At 42.9% G+C, this 23360-nt stretch overlaps 2 protein-coding genes across 7 annotated transcripts in view; both read left to right on the top strand.

Annotated features, from left to right (window-relative positions):
• alcamb (activated leukocyte cell adhesion molecule b) lies at positions 1-17329 on the top strand. 5 transcript variants are annotated; one of them, XM_027011700.3, is made up of 16 exons: positions 1-223; positions 10063-10169; positions 10400-10616; positions 10719-10783; positions 11718-11805; positions 11892-12065; positions 12524-12648; positions 12772-12904; positions 13075-13187; positions 13369-13495; positions 13753-13874; positions 14571-14703; positions 15379-15408; positions 15890-16007; positions 16163-16277; positions 16445-17329. In XM_027011700.3, the coding sequence occupies exons 1-15, from the start codon at positions 169-171 to the stop codon at positions 16254-16256; spliced, it is 1701 nt and encodes a 566-aa protein (XP_026867501.2). In that variant the 5' UTR covers positions 1-168; the 3' UTR covers positions 16257-16277; positions 16445-17329. The 5 variants fall into 5 exon arrangements, with proteins under 5 accessions (XP_026867501.2, XP_026867499.2, XP_026867502.2 ...); XM_027011698.3 differs by having other exon boundaries at positions 11889-12065; XM_027011699.3 differs by having other exon boundaries at positions 2-223; positions 11889-12065; positions 15893-16007.
• Positions 17330-19357: 2028 nt separating this feature from the next.
• dyrk1ab (dual-specificity tyrosine-(Y)-phosphorylation regulated kinase 1A, b) overlaps positions 19358-23360 on the top strand; it is a 21809-nt gene continuing 17806 nt past the window's right edge. The window contains exon 1 of one of the 2 annotated variants that reach the window (XM_035534108.2): positions 19358-20173. The gene's annotated coding sequence lies outside the window, so the exon portion shown is untranslated. Of the gene's footprint in view, positions 20174-21559 lie in introns of those variants that run through there. The other variant, XM_081700016.1, reaches the window with a different exon arrangement.

Raw genomic sequence — 23360 nt, 5'->3', positions numbered from 1 at the left:
CCCGAGGTGCGCGGTCCAGGGATACTCGAGCGGAGTCGGGCACGCAAGTGCTAACGGCTGGAGAAGTTCGAACTCGCTGACGTATGCGGCTTGTTCTGTAAGGCACGGTTCCACGTACGCGCGAGGCTACCCCGGGTCTGAGTGCAGGAGTCACTGGTTTGACCAAGGATGCACGTGGCTGTTCTCTTCGCTGGCGTGCTGCACGCCGCCCTACTGAATCAAGGTAACGGCGCTTCATTTATCAACACACCAGTACTCTCGTCTCTTCCTCAGCCTAGACGGGTTTCACAGCTGCATGCCCTGGTTTGGAGACTTCCATGACAGTGGAAAAGCGAGGAAATGGATCGGTGCATGGACCCTGTTTAACAGCGGCAGTTTAATCTGAAGTTTTGCTGGCCAATATATTGACTTTAATGAACCCAGTTATTGTTAGAATGTCACAGAGTTGCCTACCTTGAAGTGGCCTCCGTGTAGGTAGGTACAAAGCCGAAAGAAATTCAAAGATGCGTCCTTTGGCTTGTGGAGAGATGATAAGAACGTTAATTAAAGACCGTCCTTTTACGGTAAAGATAAGATTAGGGGACCCCTTGCAAGTTTAGCAGTCGGGTGAGTATACACAGATACTCAGGCACGGACTAGGAAGGTTAAAATTTAACAGGCTCTTGTAGTTTTTAAACTGACGTTAATCGTGCTGCATTTAAAAAAAAAACTTTTGTACACATTTTGTATAAATCCTTTTGGCAGTTGTATGTGTGTGTGTGTGTGTGTGTGTGTGTGTGTGTGTGTGTGTGTGTGTGTGTGTTAGAGAGAGAGATAGAGATAGAGGTGGGGGGAAAGACTGAGATAGTATGAGTGAGTGAAAGAGGCGTTTGGGATAAGACCGGCGTCGGTTTCCCTCCTGCAGGTTTGAGTATAGTCTATGGCAGTGAAGTGGTTTCAGCTGAGAATAGCCTATGATCTGAAGATTGTTATGTGCCACAGTGGTCATGGTCATCATTATTGTCTTCATCATGGTATATCCTACCATATGCACCAAGTGTTAGAGAGACTGTCAGGGGCCACATGTCTTGTAGGAGTGCCTTGCACTCAGCCATGACTAGGTGCAGGAAGGCGTCAGTATTTCACGGTCAGTTTGATACTAGCTCATCCTGTTGAGTGATGGGAAGCCATGCGAGGGTCCCGCCTGAAGCACTCGGGTAACTTTGCTGTCGCTCAGTGGCTCAGAAAGCTGGTGGAATGCTTCTCAGGTTCAGGAGATACCATGTGACCTTTTCTGATGAGTGAGTTAGTTATTTAAAACACAGAGACCTAAAATGTCCCCAGATAATCCATGCGTCACGTAACTTGTATGTAGTTGTTTGGTCTCTGATAATCAGTTTAACTATTAGAATTTGAACGTCAGACTGGTCAGTAAAGGCATTTTTCAACACTTTTTGTAGCACTGTAAGTAATATCCAGTCTAAGACCTGCCCAGCTAGATAAGGGCCATGGAAAACAGCCTCATCCTGAGAGAGGTGTCTGGTCATTGTTCTTAGTGCAGCGCCAGCACGTCTCCCTCCCCCCAGACCACCAGGACACGTCACACCTGACCGTACTCGTCCAGCCGGTGGGATCGTCCTAGTTTGCTAGATCTGAATGTCTGTTCTTGGAAAAATGTCTGAGCCGTGTGTCCTGCTTTAACATGACCTTTTACACAACGCAAGTCAAGAAATGTTCACTTACACCACAGTGTAGGTGAAAACCGTCCTTTTTCTCAGTCAGTTTATTTTAAAGGGTGAGTTTCCTCCTTTGTCTCTTAAATCGTCCTCACAGCCCCTCGGCATGCATTAGCGTAGTGTTTTGTAGGAGCTGTCTTCAGTTCACACTCTCACTCTTTTATCACTATGTAAGAAATGTGTAACGTTCCTTCTGGGCCTGCATGGTGTATCATTTGTAAATCATTACTGCAGTACTGGCCATGGTTATACAGATGCCGCTGAAGCAATACACAAATGAGCCCACATTTTTTGTGTGTTTGCGTGTGTGTGTGTGTGCTCTAAGTATCCTGACCAGCTTCAGACATTCCACACAAGATATTGTGTGTTTGTTTTGGTGTTTTATTTTACCTTCAAATGATCCAAAGGTATATATCACTGGGACTAAAATAACTGCATCTACTGCTGTACCCTGGGAAGGATTCAGCCTTGTGTGTAAAATATTGTCCAGGCATGTCACAGTTGCCAGGCTATTACAGTAGCATCTGGGTTCTGGGCTCTAACTCACCAATACTGACATCTCATTTTGGACATCAGGAAACAAAGTACTTGTATTCAAAATAAAAGCATGATCTTAAAATTTTAAGTGCATATTTATTGATGAAAGTCTTAAATTTGTACTTTGTATAGTCTTTTCTTATATATTTATTATAAAAGATTATATATATATATATATATATATATATATATATATATATATGTGTGTGTGTGTGTGTGTGTGTGTGTGTGTGTGTGTGTGTGTGTGCATTGTCTTTGTTGCGGATCGGGAAAAGCCTCTGAGTTTTCAGCTGTGGTTTTATGAGTTTCGGAATGATTTTCCCCTCGCCCAAAGCAATGCATTTTTTAGCAGGAAAGGTGGTGTATTGTTTTTGTCTTGTTTTATTCAAAACTTTATCACTGTGAAGGTAAGAGCGTTAAGACTCAGGGAGCTCAAAAATGTTTTCCTCGGTGGCTATGTTGTTCTTTTCCATTTTGCTCTCCTCAGGTCTTCAGCGCCTCCATCCCCCGACACACAGCCGTTCCTCCTAGGAACCACTTTATCTGTTATCAGACAAACAAGAGAACAGTTGTTTTGTGTTGGAAGACTAGGAGACAGGCTGCTCTTTACGAGCGGGTAAGGGACAGTGCTGGCTTCCTAGCTGTGGTCCTCTCTTCATGCAGGAATGCCTTCCATTGAAATGCATGAAGGTAGCTTTGGCTTTTTGGAACGCCCTACTGCTTCCGGAGCTCCACCCAGGGGGAGGGACAATGCCTCGGGTTGCTCCTCCCTTTTTTTGTTATGCAGTACCCTCAAAATCTTGCGCGGACCCCCTACCAGCCACACTGTCGCACCTCGCCCGTTTTTTTTTCTTTTTTCTTTTTTTTCCTTAAGCGATGCGTGTACGGTCACGACGTCTCCCAGGGAGACCTCCCCTGCCGTATAGAAGCACCTCTGGGGGGCCGGGTGGGGTGGGGTGGGGGGGTGTAGTAATCAGCTCTCTGTCTTCTTCTTTCACACCCCTGCTCATGTCCCTGAAAGAAGGACGTGGGGCTCATCTGAATAAGAACCGTAACTCATAGAGCTGCATATTCTAAAAGCTCTCAAATACCTGAAATATTCAATGAGAAACATTTGCATTCTGCAGGGAGCAGGGTGGCTGGGATACATGTGTGTCTGTAGTAATGTGATGGCTTCCCCTAAGCACCTGCTCATAGAGGTCCCGTTTGCAAGGGGAGAGCTGTTCTGTTGGATAGTACTAACAGCAAATGGCTTTGTTTTGTTGTTTTTTCACAGTAACCTGCATGCACCAGCTGAGGGTGAACAACACAGCCATATATCTTACTGAGTCCTGGTTAGGGTGGGTCAGGATCCAGGAAAGAAACCATATGTTACAGTGAATGTTGATCTTATTTTAACTTTCAGAATGATCACATTTTTTAAAGGAGGATCTTTATATAATTTCTGGTTTTGGTTGAATATTTAATCTAAAACATTTAAATACATTTAAAATTCTATTTAAAATGTAAAGTTAGTCCTTGAGAACAAATTTAGTAGAATACAGCTTTAATGCATAGCTAGTGTGGACAATGTGAGCTCAATTTACTGTCATAGTATATTTAATCCTAGGTCTTTCCGAATTCACTGTCTGAACCATAATGAGGAAGCTGTTGATGTTTCCTGTGCCGTGTGCAGCTGTAGCATTCATGCACAGCTGGTATTACACGTTAGCAGTCACTGAGCAGATTGCCAAAGTTTTGAAGTATCAGAAATATGAACACTTATAATCTCCTTTTATCTCTGTAATTCAACTGGATTACAGTGACCTTTTCTTTGAGTTTCAGGACTGATGCAAGGCCAAAAATAGCTGTCAGAGGCAAGGCCTGATTTAGTGGGGCGGACAGAACCAGGCACTCGAGCGAGCAGTACGCGGGTCTGCTCCTGCGTGCAGTGAGAGACTTATAGGCACTGATTCCTTGTGTGAGCGTGTCGAGTGGGGTAGCGCCGTGTTGCTGCAGAGCTCCATCTCCGTCTCTTCCTCCCGCTGCAGTGCAAATTGAGCTTTTGTGCTCCAGCCCACAAAAATAAAACTCTTCTCCCAGTTCATGTGTTCTTTAAGCACACGTGCACTCTAGTCAAATTGGAGGTATTGTTATCAATTTTTTTTATCTGCCAAGAGCAGTCAAACCAGCTTTCGAGAAATGGAAAAGACACCCTTAGCTCGCCTGCTCTTTGATATGGGTAACTATAGGGAAGAATTATTATTATTATTATTATTATTATTATTATTATTATTATTATTATTATCAGATGTGTTATCAGATTGTCAGAATAAACCCAGACAGTTAAGGCATCCTGTTTTACACGGTTAAATGCAGAAACATTTATAGACTTGCATCTTAAATTATAAAAACTGACATTCAAACGTTTCGGTTTTTTAACTGGTTCCCATCCAGTTTGAAAAAACTACATTCTTTCATTTCAAACAGGCAAATGTTCACCTGGTGTGGTCACCCCATGCCACCCATCCCCTTCCTGCCCCACCTCTGCAGAAGCCCAGCTGACAAAACTGGTAGTGATAGCAACACCTCAGGTGTTGTAACAGTGTCATAAACGACACAGCTCGCACTCACATGGCCTGGAAACCACCCACAATGCCTTGGGATGCACACGGCTCCCTGCAGACCTGTGTTTTAACCACCCACGATATTCTTCTTCCTCTGCTGTCCTGTGTGATTTCGGCATTGGTACGCACACACACACACACACACACACACACACACACACACACACACACACACACACACACACACACACACACACACACACACACACACACACACAGAGGCCAGGGCTCTGGTGGAAAAGGTCTTAATCTGAAGCGCAGCTCTTTTGTAGTTGGCCAGGAAAAGAGATAACAGACTGCAGGTGGGGGCTTTACTTTTATTTGGAGCGACTTTGATGTTGCCTTTGCTCGGAGCATGCAGGCTGGAACAGGCTGGCCCGTGTGGTTTTGTGGCAGGCACACCTGCTCCAGGTGAGCTCTGTTACTCTGTGTCTGACGGCTCTCTGCCTCTCTGTTGTCTGGTAGCTTCTAAGCCAAGCCGAAGCCTGCTGCATTTTGAATAGGCTATTCCATGCTTGCGTTTCCTTTATATGAACTGAAGTGTTGGCTGTAAAAAGTTATTCATTCACAGTATAATAAAGGAGTCCAGTTTAGCGCTGACACTGTCAATACAGCATCTCCCCCTACATGCCTCATAGAGATGAGAGCTTAATGACCTGTTTAATATTCAAACCAAGTCTCTCTTTAATCGTCAAACTGAGTCTCTCTGAGATCTTAATTTAAGTGAGTGCTTGAGAGTAGACAGAAGAGTCTGTCCAACCCAGCTGTGGTGTATTCACACTATAGCTGTTTGGGCAATCCTGCCATGGACAGTGTAAGTCCCTGTGTGAACCCTCTAACCGGCTTGACCCTGAAGAAGCCCCAAGCTGAGCAGGAGGGTGACGGTTTTGCCCAGGCAACTGCTTGCACTAGCACAGGGTGCAAACGGAGGTCGGCCACACCAGACTGCAGGAGCTCTTATGGACAGGAGCAAGCTGATGTTTTGGACAAACATTTCTTTCCCATCCTGCTCAGAGGGTGCTTCTCTGTCCAGCCCACAAACATAGATGGCTCTAAGATTAATATTTGCACAGCTTTTGTATGCCCAGCTAACGGCAGTTCAATCACTCACACCGCCGGGCTGCGTGGTGTTCTGGTGTGTAAGGCTGGACTGGGGACAGGGCTTCTCCAGCTCCTCATGAGAGGTAGCGCCTCTTTGTGTTTTGGCATCTCCCCTCCCCCACCCCCCAGGTCCTCACATAGCCCTCACTTCCTGGACTCCAGCACTGATGAACTGAGCATGCCCAAGACTGAGCTGAGCCTGCCCAATATGCAAGACTCCAGAATTCACATGCACTCAGCCTGTAGGCATGACCATGATGTCTGCCAAAACAAAATAAAAACCAAAACGAAAAAGCCAGACACCTGCTTGTGTGAGGGAGTGAGCACCCTGGCTGTGTGAGGGAGTGAGCACCCTGGCTGGAGTGTTTAATAGATCTTGTTTAAGATGTAGCTATTGTACAGGGGCATGTTAGTTAAAAATAATTTAAAATAATAGTAGATTGGGTAAGCAGTAAATTCTAAGATGATGCACACATCTGTGATAGAAAAAGCTTACCAGTGCAGTATGATGCATAACTGTCAGTATGAGGTCATCTGGACCTTTCCCACAGACAGTGGAATGTAGACTCGGTCATAACCTGAAGATTGTAAATTGTGGTACAGGTTAATGGACTCTGGTGGAAGCATCTTGGCTGTATTTTGTTAATGGTTCTCTCTCTCTGGTTTAATGGCTCCTCATTAAAGTGATCTGCCGGTGGATCTTTAGGGTCAGGCATGGGGTTCGTCATGACAGGCCTGTCATATCTCAACAGGGCGTTCCTCCCATTAAATCCATAATTTAGACCTTAATGGACGTGATTCCGGAGTGCACTCAGCCTTCAACCTGCTCACTGACTTTTGCTTTCAAAGGAGGGCTCTGTCATGGATATTTGAAGACTTCAATTTATTAATTTTTGCAGAGCTTTAATGGTGCTTGGCTTGTTGGCTTGAGCAGAGGGGGACTTTTGGGAGAGTAACAGGGGCTCAGAATCAGTTCCTTGGCTGTGTGTCATCTCTTTAAAACGGTAGCATGCTGTAATGAATTTGACCTCTCTTCATTAGAGAAACACACTTGGCCAGCTGTGCTGTGCACTCTCCCGCTAATGGGCAGGGACCATCCCGGATCTTCCTAAAAGCAGTTCTTTCCCCTGAATGGCAGCCTATTACAGCCTAGTAGAATCCTTAATGGTAAAATTATTTTTTAATGTATTTTTTAATCAATATCCAAATAACTAATTATTGCGTTAAATGTTTAATTAGTCAAAATGGGAATTTTAGTCTTCACTAGATCATCTATCATTTCAATAAATCACTAAAGCGATTAGTGGTGAAGACATAAGAGACGTTGAGACATTCCTACATAATTAGATAAATATTGCAGATGAGCGCTGGCTGTTGTAATGTTTCAGCAAGGTCAGGCAGTATGAGACTGTAGCACAGGTTAAGGGACCCAGTATCTGACACCGAGTTTGGACATCGGAGTTAATAACGACGCACTGAATCATTGTTTGAGCAAATTAGGGGACAGATGGGTGAACAAATAGACAAACCTCACGTTTGCGAATGAAACACTAAAACAGTAGGGGTTGCAGGTGGAAGCATGCATTTATTTCACCTGGTGGTCAGCTGTGAGGAGGCAGCACAATGTCCCCTTCTCTTCTCACTGTGTGCTCTACTGTTTGTTCTGTCCTCTAATGTAGGTGCCACCCAGCATCGTGTTTGTCAAGTGAGATTGGATGGAGAGAAGCTCTGTTAGGGCATCACTGCCCTTGGCATCCAGGCAGCAGAGCGACTATTACAAACACATGTAGATCACAGATAGCCGTTGCCTAGCAATTCCACTCGGATGGGTTCTCTTTTACCAATCTTAGACTAGCATCAAAGTGATTCAAACAGACACTGGGTACTTTAAACAGAAAAAAGAAAGTAACAAAAAAGAATATTAACATTTTTTCACATCTAAAGATTCATCAGAGAATAACAGAGAATCATTCAACTTTTATTACATTTTTATAAGCCATTAGGTTAGTTTCTTAAGTGTCTTTAAAGTGACAAATGGTAGATGTACTTCATGTTGTGATTTTCTGCAGTGTGGGCTAAACGGAGTTCACTAATCCCTTAGTAAACATCCCAGATGGGTTTGGTAGAGATTCTGAAAACGTCACATGCAACCGAGCTAGAGCAGGCTGACCTGATTAAGGACAGATGAGAAACACAAGCACTCATCACCTCCAACTGTAGTGCAGTGATCAGACAGATACTTCTACACAAACAAAGGCCTGTATGCAACAAGTCTGTACAGGAGCAAAGCCTACAGCTGGAACCTCTTATGGAAGAAATGTCAGAGATGTGGTTGTGTGAACATCTGTGTTCACACATCTGTTGTAGGGTTCACACAACCACCTCAGTGGACACACAACCTTCTCAGTGTTCACACAAACATCTTGAATTAAGGCATTAAGACATTCTAAGGGTGTTTTTGGTTTAAAAGGCAGTTAAACACATAAACTGGTTTCACGGTGATCTAGTTTGATTGGAACTATGGGGAAACCGATCCAGATCAACTACTGATCTTGTGCCTTGAAAGTTCGAAAAGAGATTGTGAAAAGAAATGGCTTATTCATACTCTTAGAGTCATGGGTGACCTTTTACCTCAGGAAGATAAACCAAGAAGCTAAGTGTAAGTATTGTAGGATTTGTGTGCGGTAAAGGATACCTGCATCTTGAATGAAAGCCACTATTGTGGACTTCAGAGAGATACAGCAGAGGTGCTGACCCAGATGTCCCTCCCTCAGTGAGGAAAAGGGATGGAGGTGTTTGTCTTGTCCCATTTCTTGGGAGGGGGAGTGTTTGTGCTTGGGTCTGTCGTCGGGTAGAAGTGAATATGCAGTGACACGAAAAACTAGAATTTCAAGATTTTCAAGTGTTTGTTTGTATTTCCATTGTTACTAAAACAATGGACTAAAGCATGTTGCTTTATCAGAATGGGATAAAAAAAATTCCATTCAGAAACCGAGCCTGAAGCATTTTAAAGCTATTACGAGGATTAATAATTACATACCACAATTGCATGTTCATGGGATGTGTGTCATCGCTGTCTCTTGAATGAAACATGTGCAGGGTTGTGATATAATGTGATCCCTTTAACTGGCTGAGCTACATTCCCCAGTTTTGTCAAAAATATTTATATATTCATGTTATTTATATATTCATAGTTCAGAAATCTCCATTTGCTGAATGTGCATAAGTATTATTGTAGTAATAAGAACAAAATGATGCCCTTAGCTGTGTTCAGCCATCAGCAAAACAGATTTACGCGGTGTCGGTGCTATCAAAATGTGGAATGTTGAGATGGCCATTACTTGGTGAGCCTCAGATGTTTTTTGGTGTGTTATTTTGGTAGCTGAGCAGGGCAGTACTTGACTCCTCCAGTACTGTACTGTTCATGACTACTTATCACACACTCCATGGTCTGGAAGTTATTTGCTGTTTAATCTTTGTGGACATTTCGCTCTACAGCAGCCAATTTTAGCACTTAATAACACAGGGCTTATATCTTCTGTCTTCATCTCCAGAATGGTATTGAGAGTGAGACAGCAGGGGTCTGATTTCCCCTGTGAGTTGTGTTTGAGAGAGTTGTGTGAGGAGAAGGATGCTTCTTTCCTTCTCCACACAAAAGCTGTTTTTTCTACTTAGCTTGACCAAACTTTAGATATGTGTCTGGCATACTTGTCTTTACAAAGAATAGTTGTATTCTGCCATACAACTCTGATGTTGTGCTTATGCTCAGTGCACAACCATAACTACATCTAGCTTCATTTGCATATTCAAATTCTTTTGACTGCTTTGCCTGACAAATTATTTTGACTGACACGCCTGCCTCTTAGCATGGTGCAACAGCATTCAAATTTCATGAGGAAAATAATTAAACCCTTACGCATGTCTGCCAGCTGAAAGCTATCTTATCTTATAATGATAACTCTACATGCTTAAAATATCACATGTTTACAGTAGTACAGATAGCCTGAGTGTTGTATAAACCTTACCCTGTCCCTCACCACCAGCAAAGTTGTCCCAGTGTTTTTCATTCTTCTTGACTTGTCTTTCTCATTTCTTCGTTCCAGTGAGTGGACTTCATACCATAGTTGGCCAGTATGGAGAAGCTATCGAGGTGCCTTGCAACAAGGGGAATGTCCGGCCAGAGGAGGTCTTCATAGCCAAATGGAAATATGTAAGTTCAGTAGTATTTAGTAGCTAGTCTGCCTAATGAGAAGAGAAGAAGAAGTCGTGTGTTTATCTGTTTTTCTAAACATGTGCTGTTGTGCAGATCCTACAGATATGTTTTAGATGGTATGATCTCCACTTGACAGTGTGCAATGCCTTAGTTAAGGTAATTGTGTTTGCGCCCTCTGTCAGTACAAACATCACAAGAACATGATTGTCATGGCTTCTGTTCCCCAGACCAATGCCGATGGCAGCACTGGTGACCTCCTGGTCAAATCTCAGGGGATGAACACCACTCTGTCTGACAACGCAGACTACCACAGCAGGATCAGCCTGACCAGAGACCTCAGCTTGCGCATATCTCAGGCAAAACTGGTGGATCAGAAGATCTTCACTTGCATGGTGGTCATCGGTGCCGACATATTTGAGCACCCTGTTCAAGTGACAGTTCAGAGTACGTTTGCTTGAACAACCGCAAACCCTCACCAATATACTGAAATGAATGTGAGATCATTTCTATGACTGGACCAGCTGACACTTTTCTGTTCATCCACAGAGGCCCCCTCCGTGCCCACGATAACTAATCAAGCCATAGAGGCAGAGATTGGCAAACTAACTACGGTATGTTGGATGTTGCTTTGTAATGTTATAATTGTAATGTCATAATGGGGATCTTGCTGGCTTGTCTGCATGACTCCGCACTACACTTTTATGAGATTAAATGCCAAGGCATCCAACCTTGGTGAAGACTGCAGAAGAATGATAATGATAATGGCTTGCTTTGTGTCCTTGAATTTTTTGGCGTCTTTTGGGGGGAAAAAGTAGAATAAGCAAGCTTGGTTGAAACTGAACCTTTCACTGCAAGCGAAGGGTCTAGTTGGAGTGTCTGCACTGCCCTGCTGCCTTTGAACGCCCCGTGTGACTGAATGCTCTGCCTTTATCTATGTGTGAAGGCCAGTGCCTGAAACAGTTGTTTACCATGGCTACAATCGCGGGACATCTACTCAGAATGTTTGCAGCTCATTCTGAGATAGATGTCTGGTACTTTATTGGCAGTGTGATGATTTAGAAGGTCGGTACAGTCCTTTTTTAATTCATTCATTCATTTATTTATTTAATGGGTGTAATCTTGTAAAGGGAGACTATGCTCTGCATGAACGTGCCCTTGCTGAGGTCCCAGCTGCAGATTTAAGGCCCTTATTTGGACACGGATGCACTGGGCACACTGGTCTTTACAGACATGGTCTGCTCTCATTGTAGCATTGATGTTAGTCAGGACTGTTATCTGATCAAATCGCGACTTATGAAAGGTTATACATCCTTCTACACTCCTAAATGAAAAAGGTTTCTTTGTTTTAAATTAATGTTATTATCTGTAATACTGTTATTTTCCCTTGATGTAAAACTATAATAGATTAGTTGTTCTTTGGCACTTAATAACTATGGATTTAATCATTTTTTTTCTAGTGCATAAAGGTTAATTGCATAATAGTCAAACATGCTGACATTATTTAGTTTTTATGCTTGCTTTTCTCCTTCTGGTCATGTTTTCCAGCTGGGAGAGTGCTCCACCCAAAACGCTTACCCAGCGGCAAACATTACATGGTATAAGAATGGCGTTCCACTCACGGCCGATCAGACAGGTAAGAAGTGTCACAGGTCAAAGCTGGAGTGGCAGCTGGAGCCAGAGGAGTACCTGTCACCATACTGAGCTTTGTGTTTTCAGCAGTCAAGCTAACGGCAGCCGTGCACGAAGACAGAGCAACTGGCCTCTTGTCCACGTCCTCCAAGCTCGAGTACGCTGCCGTGAAGGGAGACCTGAACGCCAAGTTTACCTGCGCCATCCATCATAAGAGCCTGACCTCTGACCTGCTGTCCGGCCCTGTGACCTTCATCATCAATTGTGAGTTTCGCTGACACAGACCAACCTTCTAGATCTTTATATCTTGGTAATCATACTTTTGCGTAGACAAAGGCAGCGTCAGTGTCAGAGAACAAATCACACTCAGTGTGATGTTTGGGGTAATTGAGAGTGGTCCATTTTCCACTCAGACTGGCTGCGAAAAAGAGTCTCATCAGCGTTTACTGGCAGGCAGTGTTGCATTTAGAAAGACAACAAGTGGCGCTATTGAAGGTTGAATGGGGATTTGTTGAACTCCTCGGGGCAAGGTTACGAAGAACCCAGCCCCGCTGCGTCTCTCAAAAGCTCTGCAGCCCTGCAGCATTCTACACAAAATCTCCACTCTTCACACTAAGAGTCTCTCGCTCATGCATTACAAAGAGCTGTGAAGGGAGTTGTTGCCCCCCTCCGGGCCTGGAGTTTGAGCTCATGGCCCACTCCCACACCTCTCCCATCCACAGACCCCACAGAGAACATCAGCCTCCTGGTTACCCCAGCAGGCACCATCAAGGAGGGAGACAATGTGACCCTGAAGTGCAAAGCCGACGGGAACCCACCCCCCACCGGCTACAGCTTCCACATCAAGGTGAGCCCCGCCCACTCGGGCTCACTCCTCTGCCAGGTTTGAGCTGCTGTTCCTGGACCTCAGAGGTGGGCAGACCCTCTACCGACCTTTACACGACCCACTAAACGCTCCTCCCTTCCACAGGGGAAGAAGGTGACAGTGGAGAAGTCAGACACGTACACGCTGATGGACGTCACGCGGGCCAGCAGTGGGGAATATAAGTGCTCCCTGGTGGGCAACGACACCATGGCAGCCTCGAGGAACATCGTGGTCACGTGTAGGTCGCACATCGATGCATCCCAGCCCAGCTAATGGACGCCTCTGAACAATGTAGCTAAGAACTGTTATGAACTGAAATGACGATGCAAGTGGACGATGAAATTTAAATTCACAGCTGAGTTTAACAACGGAGGGTGGGAATTTGCCTTTGTGTTTCTTTTACTGTAGATCTGGATATTGCTCTTGTCACAAGAGGAAAGGTCCAGAAATACGTCGGTGATCGCTTCGAGGCGGCCATGCTGGTGAGCGCATCTGGAGAAGCCCAGATCTCCTGGTCAAAGGTAAAATAACAACTGTCCTGGCTTGAACTAACACCAAAAAGGCTCACCTGCGTCCAGCGCCACCTACATGAACATCGGAGATACTTCATTACACTCTGGGCATTTTGTTGTGTCGCATTCAAAGTTGCGCATAGCTGGATGTGATTGTCTCGCGGTCCTAACAATCAGAACTCTGTTTTAGAACAATGCAAAGCTGAATGGTGCACCCAGGTTTGACAAGCTGAAATACTCTGACTCTGGAGTGTACGAATGTGTGGCTACCATGGCTGGTCTTGTGAAGAAAGCCTCCTTTGAGCTCGCTGTCCAAGGTATGGGTGCTTCACTCTGTTCCTGATATCAACCTCCAGCAGTCCTGTGCTTGTCCATACAATCTTGGAAAACTTCATGTTCACATTTACCAGACTTCTCAATGGCCATTCAAATATGTGTCCAAAATGTTTGGAGAATTAATTGCTTTCATCAGCTTTAAGCTACATATGTTTGGAGATGGTGCCTTCTCAGCTGTGTCTCCCAGTTCACCTGATACAGTGTTTACGACCCCTGAGCGTGTGGGCTCTTCCCGCAGGTCCCGCTGAGATCAGCAGGCTGACCAAGCGGCGCAGTGATGATGGCATGTTGAAGGTGCTGAGCTGCGAGGCGCTTGGCTCACCCAAACCCACCGTGCAGTGGAGCATCAATGGCACCAATGTGAGTGCATAACTCCCCAAACACTGCACCCTACCCTCCCGTACACGGTGCTGCTTTGACCTTACAAATATATATAGGTTGAACCTTTTTATATGGGACATGTGCGGTATGTTCAGAGCTGTGGGGACCATTTTGACCCTACAGTGTTTTAAGTGATGGTCTAATGTGCCGTTGACATGGTCAAAGTGACAGATGCCTAGTATCCATGCAGAGAAAATAAGAACGATCTCAGTGTGCCACCTGTTGAATAGGACAAGCAACTAGCATCTTCTTTCTGTGTGTGTGTGTGTGTGTGTGTGTGTGTGTTTGTGTGTGTGTCTTTGTCTTTGTCTTTCTGAATCTTTCGGATACCTGAGCTGAACTGTCAATTTTAAAAAAAATCTTCTGATCATCACTAGACCAAAGGGCTTCACTTTCTCTCTATTTCTCTCTATTTCTCTCTATTAACTGGTGTTAGCAGTTGAATAAGCGGTAGAATGGAAGGCTGGTACTATACTGCCCTCAAGTGGCACATGGTGCAATTACAGCTGTGCATGGCAAAACCGAAGTTGTATTGGTTCACTGTTTATTCATTTATTTGTTATTGCACTTCACCACATAGAACATAAAGCATTTTATATACCATAGAGGCTCACCACAGTGGTACCGGTCAGTGCTGAGTGATGGGTGAATGCACATTTGATGCTGTAATTACAGGCTACTGAAAGTGCCTTTGTGGAAGGGAAAGTCATCCACAGAATCACCATCAGCCCCACAGTGAACCTGACAGTGAACTGCACCGTCACGAACAGTCTGGGTCAGGACACACAGAGCATCGCCGTGTCGACTCGTAAGTACAGGTGTTCCCACACGGCTGGGCGGATCTGTCCCGCTTCAGGGTGCTTGTGCTCCTTCGATTCCACATACCAAACCCTCCTGGGTAGATATACGGCGTGAGAGAAAATCTCTGTCGTGCGTAAGGACACGTGCAGGCAATCGGCAGTCCTCCTCGCTCGCGTCTGAGTGTGAGATCTACCCAAGACGGTTGGCGCTTGCCCACTCTCCTGTTCCTTTCCCTTTCTTTGCTTGGTTCGTCAGGATGCTGGACTCTAACCCCTGGCTCTGTACCCACGTTCTCACTCTGCATTCCCCAAAAAGCCACAGTCCCGCCTAGCATCGTGGTCCCAACACCTCTGCTACTGGAGCAGTCCAAGCCCGCGCTGTAGCCACGGCGACTGCTCCAGTAGCAGAGGTGTTGGGACCACGATGCTAGGCGGGACTGTGCTGGGGTGGCTGGAGCACTCTCAGCAGCTCCTGGCTGGGGATTTAGCGTTTAGCACATCAGCCAGTTCCACGGGCTTGCATGCTTCAGGAGATCCCTAAGAACTATGTCTTGGACAGTCACAGAGAACCTGTAAATGTGAACATTCTCCAGTCGTTTCTACTGATGAACTGATGAATTTGCATTAAAGGCTGGGATGTTCAAAAATACACACATATTGAATGATCTTATATCTGATTTCAGTATTTGACGAGGTGACAATGGATAAGCAAGGTGAGTTCAAGAGGTTTCATAAATACTTTTTTGGAGAAACAGCAAATAATGTGTTATTCACAAACTGACTTCTTCTGATTTGGGTATAAATAAGAGAATTATACCCAAAGTTATTATATAGATAGTTTAGATAGTTGTTTTATTATTATTAAATGTCCCTCTGTATTTTCTGTACTATATGTGTTGGTGTGATCAACACAGTGGGTATGGTGTGGAACATGGTTCACGGTTAGTAGGAGAGGACACTAACCTGACCAGCATCCTCACAGAACCAGTTTTTCAACCATCTGTCATTTGTTGATTCCATTCTTTTATTAACTGTTTATGAGCATCTCCACAGCTGAACCTCTGCTGCACAACTAAGTGTGTTGATGTACTTCAGCCTCTGTTTTGTTGTTCAGTCTCGCCCTCTGCGTACATGTTGTTTTAGCTCTGCCATATTGTTGGGGGGTCTTTCTGCATGCTGTTCATTGACTTCCAGCAGAGCAGGCAGAGAGCTCCAGGGAGCAGACGCGTCTGGTGGTGGGGGTCATGGTAGGGCTTCTCCTGGCTGCTGTAGCTGTTGGTCTCACCTACTGGCTCTACTTGAAGAAAACCAGGTGATTAAAAAAGGCACACACCCTTCATAAAAGGGGCACAGTCCCATTGTATATGTTCTCCACGTATGGATTTCCTTCTGGAGCTCTAGGCATTTTATAGAGTTGAGATATTCCTGAATCCAGCGTGAGGGGTAAACACGCATCCTCTGCCTTAGGGAAGGCTCCTGGAAAACTGGAGAAAAGGAAGATGGCACGCTAGAGGAAAGCAAGAAGCTGGAGGTCAAGCAGAACCAAAAAGCCGAGGTGTAAAGCTCAGAGAACCCTGTCAGGGTGAGAACGCCAGAAACACGCACACACACACACACACACACACACACACTCTCTCTCTCTGTCTAATGTATTGCAGCAAATTGTTTGTGGATGCACTTTTGGTTTCAGTGTAATACTATGATTGTTGTTAGAAGATCATTTCTAAAAAGCATTTATTTGGTTTCCAGGACAAGAGGCAGTACTGTAGCAAGAGTATTGCAATCTGCACAAGTGTGTGGGAAGCTGGGTATGGACCTTGGTGTTTGCTCGATGGGCCTTTGTCTGAACCAGGGTCTCTAATGTATTTCTCACTCTTCTTGCAGAAGGGAGATCTGAAAAATTGTTCGCATTGTATATTTGTAAATCTTCTGCACTGAGGATTATTCGTGTAATGTACCTATTTGGAAACTTGAGTATACTGTTAATATTTGTTGCTATTGGTAAAGGATTAGGGCCTTCTTGTTTTGTTTTTTTTATTATTAAAAACAAATATAATTTCCTTTGGCCAATTTACCTCATTTGTAGGAAAACTGACTCCCTTTCTGTGTTGGAGTAAGTGGTGTTGGCCCTGTCAGGTGTGACCTCCCTGTTCTTTCCTGTACCTGACCCTTTTTTTCAGATTGCACATTGTACCTGATTTGGACTGCTGCTCACAGTACTGGTTTTATAGTACCTGGTCGAGACTGCTGTTAAGAGAGCTAGTTTTGCATGGGTTCTGGCAGTCTCTTGGGCACTTGGTTAGTTTTCTGTTCTGAGAAATAAACGGTCATGTTAATTCTGAAATAAACCTTTTCAAATTTAAAATAGATCTGCTTATTTGGGATTTCAGTTTGTATTTTCTTGGTACAGACATTTCAGCATTAATTTAGCATATGGATTTTAAACTTGATGATTTTTGAGGGAAATTAATAATTAAATAATAATGAATGTTTTTGCATTGGGTGGATATTGAGTCTGTTTTAAATCTGGAGAATTTGTAAAAGGATCATAGATGATAAAGTTGAAAATCAACCATATTTTGAGTAGAACTAGTACAATATGTTATGCTGAATAAGAACCATGTGTACAAGCTATTGATATGTTTCCTGTGAATCATTTCTAAAATCCACTTTTATTGGATCAGTATCCAAGCACCATTGACAAATACTAAAAACTAAAAACATTAGTGATTTGATTTGAACTTCATCTCTGTAACATGCTTCCTGTTACCAATTTACAGCAGTGACTTTTATCTTATAAAAATTTAAGGAAAACACTGTTCTGATCTCAAACTTGTGCCAGCATATAACTAAATAATAAAGTGGGATACTGACCTTTTTCATTTGTGAACCATGTAACCTCCTGTATTTACTTTTGATTTTGTTCAAAAACTTAATGTGAGCAGTTCACAGGTAAACTGGCTGTTGCCCTAGTTGATCCCACATAACAGTAGTGGTACGAAATATTTCCTAATTCTGTGTTTTTAGTAAGATACTGGTTTATTTGTACTTTTTTTGGCAGAAGCAGAACAATCTGTTCTAGTATGAATGCGTTAAAGGTGTAAATATTACAAATGTTTTGTTATTTTTGTGTTCTATTTATGCTCTTAACGTTCAGCCATGATTTATCATGCCTATTGTTACATTCTCAAATAAATAAAATAAATAAAACACATTTTTAAAAATAAATAAATAAAAATAAAGATAAATTATGGTATTTTGTTGCAGGCAGTAAAAATGTGATATTGTATCTGTTACTGCTGGTCTTTTATATTAGTGGATAGCATGCCAGACTCTACTAACAGTTTCTTTATTGTGCATTTAAACCACCAATTAGACCAAAGAGGATGACTAACCATGAAAATTGTAAATACTGACTGTAGTTTTTTACTTTCTGTTTCAGTAATATATATATATATATATATATATATATATAGAGAGAGAGAGAGAGAGAGAGAGAGAGAGAGAGAGAGAGAGAGAGAGTGTCATTGTGGAGCATTCATCAATAAATCAAAATGCAAAAATCAGGACAGTAATATAAATAAATCTAACCTGGACTTAGCAAAAAACCTGACGTGTTAATATATCAAGACACTGATGAGACCTGGTTAACGATGTCTGGATGTGCCTGTTCATCTGCATCTCACCCATGTTCCCTTGTCCCGAAGAGATATATAAAGAAGATTCCAGGTGAGTAACCACAGTCAGTCGATCTGCACTCCCTCTAATAACTCCTGCTCACACTAGTCATACGGTGTGTTGGGCTGGGTGGTGTGAGCAGTGTCCCCTCAAAGCTGAAATCAAGTCTAAACCACTCATTGAGCCACCAGTGAGCTGTTAGGTCCAGTTGAACTTCTAATGGGAAAGATGCCTCCTCCGTGGTGCTGTCCTTCACCATGCATGATCATATAGCGTCGTCAGCCTACCTCAATTACATATATTGTTTCCATCAAAATCAAGATTTTAGAACATTGTTCAAATAAATAAATAAGAATTAAACAACAACAACAAAAAAAAAAACTTAAATTGTGGAGAAAAGATAAGTTAATACATCTATGCCAATCCGTGGTGGTTTCTTTTTGTTTTTCTTTCCCTGTATTTTTTAGGCCAGATGAGCAATAAAAAATTTAATAGACCCAGAATTCTTGGCTGTGGGGCACAAACCTGCTTAGCTACCACACTAGATCAGAGCATGTGTTTTACACCAAAACAATCTTCACCCATAAGCTCTACAGTAATGCCAGTGTATGCTGTGTGAGTAATGCCACGCTGATTGTGAGATACTGTGAGTGGTTTAGGGTCTTGGCTTATCTCCCTTTTACCTTGGGTCATTGTTCAGCTGTTTAAAGTAACTGGTCTGTCTGTAAGGGTAGGCTGTGCATTTGGGCTGCTTAAGTGTGGCCTCTGTCTTTTGCTGATTATCATCTTTATCCTCTTTTATCCTCGTTTTAGACACAAAGGAGTTGAATAAGGGACTAATACGAGGCGTGATAACTAGAATACTGACTTCTTCAAATGATCTCATTGATTGGCAGCTTATGACCGCGAGTCACGTTGTTTTCAAGCGTCACCACTCCATCCGGGTACGTTACAGTTTGATTGACAGTTTCCATAGTAACAGCACAGGCTGTCGCCATTTTGTCGGTGGCTTTTTTTTTTATCTTTCAAATGTTTTCGCTTCCCGCCGGAATAATGCAGTCATATATTCCCATCAGTGACAGTTTCTCGGGACGAGACCCTTGGACTGTAACGAACGGAGGAAAATTAGCAAACAAGCGTGCGGAGTGGTAGGAGTAGGTTAGACGGCGCCGAGCCGCCGTAGCTAACGTTAGTTATCCGAGTCTCGGCTCTACCGGGCCGGCTCGCGCAGGGCTGGAGCGCGCGCCATTTTGTGAACATTGACATAAAATCTCATAGAAAAGTGATACTTTTATAGAGATGCATTTTGAGAGCATGTCGTATGAGAAATGTGCTATTATTGATGGGGAGCTCTGAGGGTGTTGTAATCTGTTGTCTGTGTTGGGCTAGTGTGGACATTGAGTGTGTTCTTATGTGAAGAGCAGCGGTGTACGTAGCTGGTTAGCCTACTAGCTAGCTGGTTAGCCACACTCGTTAATCTCCGACCTAGCATTAGCTAAGGTTTCATAGCTGCTGTTTTAAAAGTTGTGCGCCAGGCTGGTCGTGGACGTAACCACAAACAGTGACTGACATTCGGAAAATCAGGTTGGGCTGCCATGTTTGGTGCATGTTAGTTGCAATAAGGGCCGTTTAGCTAGGTTAGCTATCCGGATAGCTAGTTTAGCCACCGTTGGCTACATCCGGATTGGAAATCTGGGTGTCTGTGTCTTTGGAAGTATCGTTGCTAACGTTACAGAAGCTGGATAAGTGGCTTTACCGTTACTAAATCTGGGACTTTAAATGAAGATCACACCATCAAAGGTAAGCGTGTGGACGGTGTAATTAAATACTCGATATACATGCTGTTATACTGAGTGACGCACGTTTCGTTTAGACCTCTCAGTGTAGTTACCATTTTGTTAACATTAGTTGGCTAGCTTAGCTAGCTAGGTTGGCTAGGCATCCATCCATCCGTTCAGATAGCTAACCTAGCACCTTAAAGCCGCTCTCACTAGCTTGCTGCTAAACTCTTGCTGTTCAGATCCGTTACGGCCTAGAAGCTAGCGCTCGCTGTTTAGCTGTCTAGAAACAGGGTAGCTACGCTGGCTAACTAACTGGCTGGCCAGCCTGGATAGTTACCTAATATTTAAGTATTAGCTAAATAGCTGACGCTTGCGATGCGCTTTCCTTCACCTTAAATTACAAGTTTCCATCTGAATGTAACCTCATAACTGTCGGATTTTATACTTAGTTAGGTCAGATGGCTAGCTAGCAAGTAGGTTTGCTGTCAGAGGGTTAGGGTTAGCAGTCTTGAGTCATTACAGCAAACCGAATAACCAGCTATTAGATTTTTGTGCCTCCACGTTTACGTCTCGGCAAATTTTCGCCATCTAGCTAACCTATTTGGCACAAAACAGTTCCTTTGTTAGAGAAATTTGGCCTTTACAGTGGCGCTGTTAAATGATGTAGCTAGATGTCAGTTACTTAACAAGATATCAAGCCAGTATTTAACTTGGGTTGACGTTAGCTATAACTGTTGTTTCCTTCCAGACCATCAGTAACCGTCAGCTAGCGAAATAGCTTAGCCATAAACACTTCCAAGTCATTAGCTGTGTACCTATAGTCTTGCGTCATGTTATTAGAATAAATATTTTACATTTTAGCTAGCTAATAAAAGTGTAATGTCTGCAAGGTATGGTTGTTTTTAATTTACCGACAGATTTAGTTTTCTTATTGTTATTACTGATTGTCTTAATCTAGCTAGTTATTCATTCAGTGTGTGAAACGTTTTGCTGTGGCTCCCTTGCTGATGTCTTGCTAGGCAATATGACAAGATATAAACCAGTTAGTGTTTACCCCTGGAAGACCGTTTAGATGTTCAGATAGGTTTAAGAATAATGTAAAATTAATAATTAGAGACAGAAACGTGAACAGACATTTCACAAAAGAGAAAAACTAAATAGTTAATGTTTAAGAAATGTGTATGCCTGTATAGATTATAAGCAGTTTTCATCGTTGCATTTGTATGGATAACCCTCTAACCTTTCCGTACAGCCTGTTTCAACTGTTACCCAAGGGCGGATGTTCTAGGGCTTGCAGGACATTAAAGTATAACATTTAATGATATAGCTAATGAGAGCCATGTAGATTCAAACATGTGTGTGGGGCAGGGGTGTGTGGGGTTTTTTTCTTCTCAGAGAGGCTTTATGTTGTAGTGATAAGGGCAGTTTTAACAGTTGGAAAGGAGTTTATGGTGCTTCTCAGTATTATAACCTGTTGTAGACTGTAAATAGTATAAACTTAGCAGAAAGGAGATCTTCAGGAGCAAATGTGTGAAAGCAAGTATGAACAAAGAAGCCTGTCCTCTGACTCTGGTGGCATGTATGTAATGACCCAGGCAGTATTTCTCCAGCAAGACAATTCTGGATTAATTCTTGTTGGATTAATTCTGAGTGTATATAACCAAAGTCCATCTTGCCATAATTGAACACTGTTGGAGTTAAAGCAGAGGCACCCAATACATTGTTCACAATCAGCTTGTTAAATTGTTATATTGAAATAGCCTATCAATTTTCAGCTTTTAAAATTGGTTGAGACCAACTTTTTTGTTAAGTCACAATGGCCTGTCCACAGGGAAAAGGTATATCTCAACCCCAAAAATGTGGACATCCTTGAGTTAAAGCAACACTTTAAGTGTTTATTCACTTTAAATAAACCACTGTATATAGCATATTTGCTAATGGAGCATTTATATGGAGCATTTATTTCAGACATGCCAGTATTTTCCCCAACTTCCCCTGGCATGTAAATGGACTAAACGTCCATTGTTCCAAACAGAATTTCTTCAGTCTGGAACAGCTTTTTTGTTTGTTCTGTCTGTCCGCTTTGTTTAAAACACATCTATGGCAGTTAATTTTGCTATTCTTAAACTAACCTAGGTTAATTAGCCTATTTGATCTGGGTTGCTGGAGACATGAGAGGTCTTTATTCTTCGGTGTTTAATTCTGATAAATGTTTGAAAAGGAAACATCAGTTATACTAGCAGTGGGGGAATATGCATGCGAACTTTAGCTTTGTGTTACCATGTTGTGTACTGCCACTCTAGAGGGTGTTTGATGTTGTACTTGTCAGTGTGACAGTTTCTGAACGTGTGGACATACTACATCTCAAAATGTAATTTTTCATGAATTGCTTGTTTTTGATTTCACAAAGAAAATCAGAGTAATAAATACCAACAGGCTTTATGGAGAACAGGTATTCAGTTTTAATGAGTAATAAATATCCTTTACAATCCCTCTTCAGCTATCATTCCAAAGATTTAATCATTTAATGCTTAAAAACCTTAGATCTGGTGGAGTGGGATTATCTCTTTTACACCCTGGAAAACTTTGGATTTGGTACAACATTTACAACCTATATTAAGACTTCATTATCTTCCCTAATGGCTGTTTGTATGTAAATCAACCCATCTGCTTACTTCAGACTGCGGTGAGGTACAAGGCTAGGCTGCCCGATGTCTCTTCTCTTCTGTGCTGTCGTTATCATACCACTACTACTAGCCCTACGACAGGATATTCATGTCAAAGGAAATTACATGGAGGCCAGAAGCATAAATGTGCACTTTATATGCATGATTTATTGCTGTACATATTAGACCCTCTGTCAAGCCTTCCTAGACTGATGGACATCTTTCTAACAAACTATGAAATTACAAAATAAACCTTTCTAAAAGCGAGTTGATTTAGATTAACGCAATTGTTAAAAGCACCTCCTTTAGTTCAGTTCCATTAAAAATTTGTACAGGGATGTTTAAGTACCTGGGAATTTGTATCACATGTAACAAAAGCTCTTTACACAGCCAACTTTTTGCCCTTGGTTTCTTTTTTTCAGTTCCATACATTATCAACCTTCATCTGGAACAAACAAATCGAAGCATATACAGAAGCCCTGCCTTCAGGGTGGTGTGCCACTCCCAAATCTCAGATACTACTATTAGGCAGCCAACATT

The sequence above is a fragment of the Electrophorus electricus genome, chromosome 17 (genome assembly GCF_041902795.1).
Source record: "Electrophorus electricus isolate QZ-2024a chromosome 17, ASM4190279v1, whole genome shotgun sequence".
In the NCBI taxonomy this organism is placed as follows: Eukaryota; Metazoa; Chordata; class Actinopteri; order Gymnotiformes; family Gymnotidae; genus Electrophorus; species Electrophorus electricus.
Note: the sequence above shows the minus strand (reverse complement) of the source record. Positions and strands in the feature narration are given on the sequence as shown.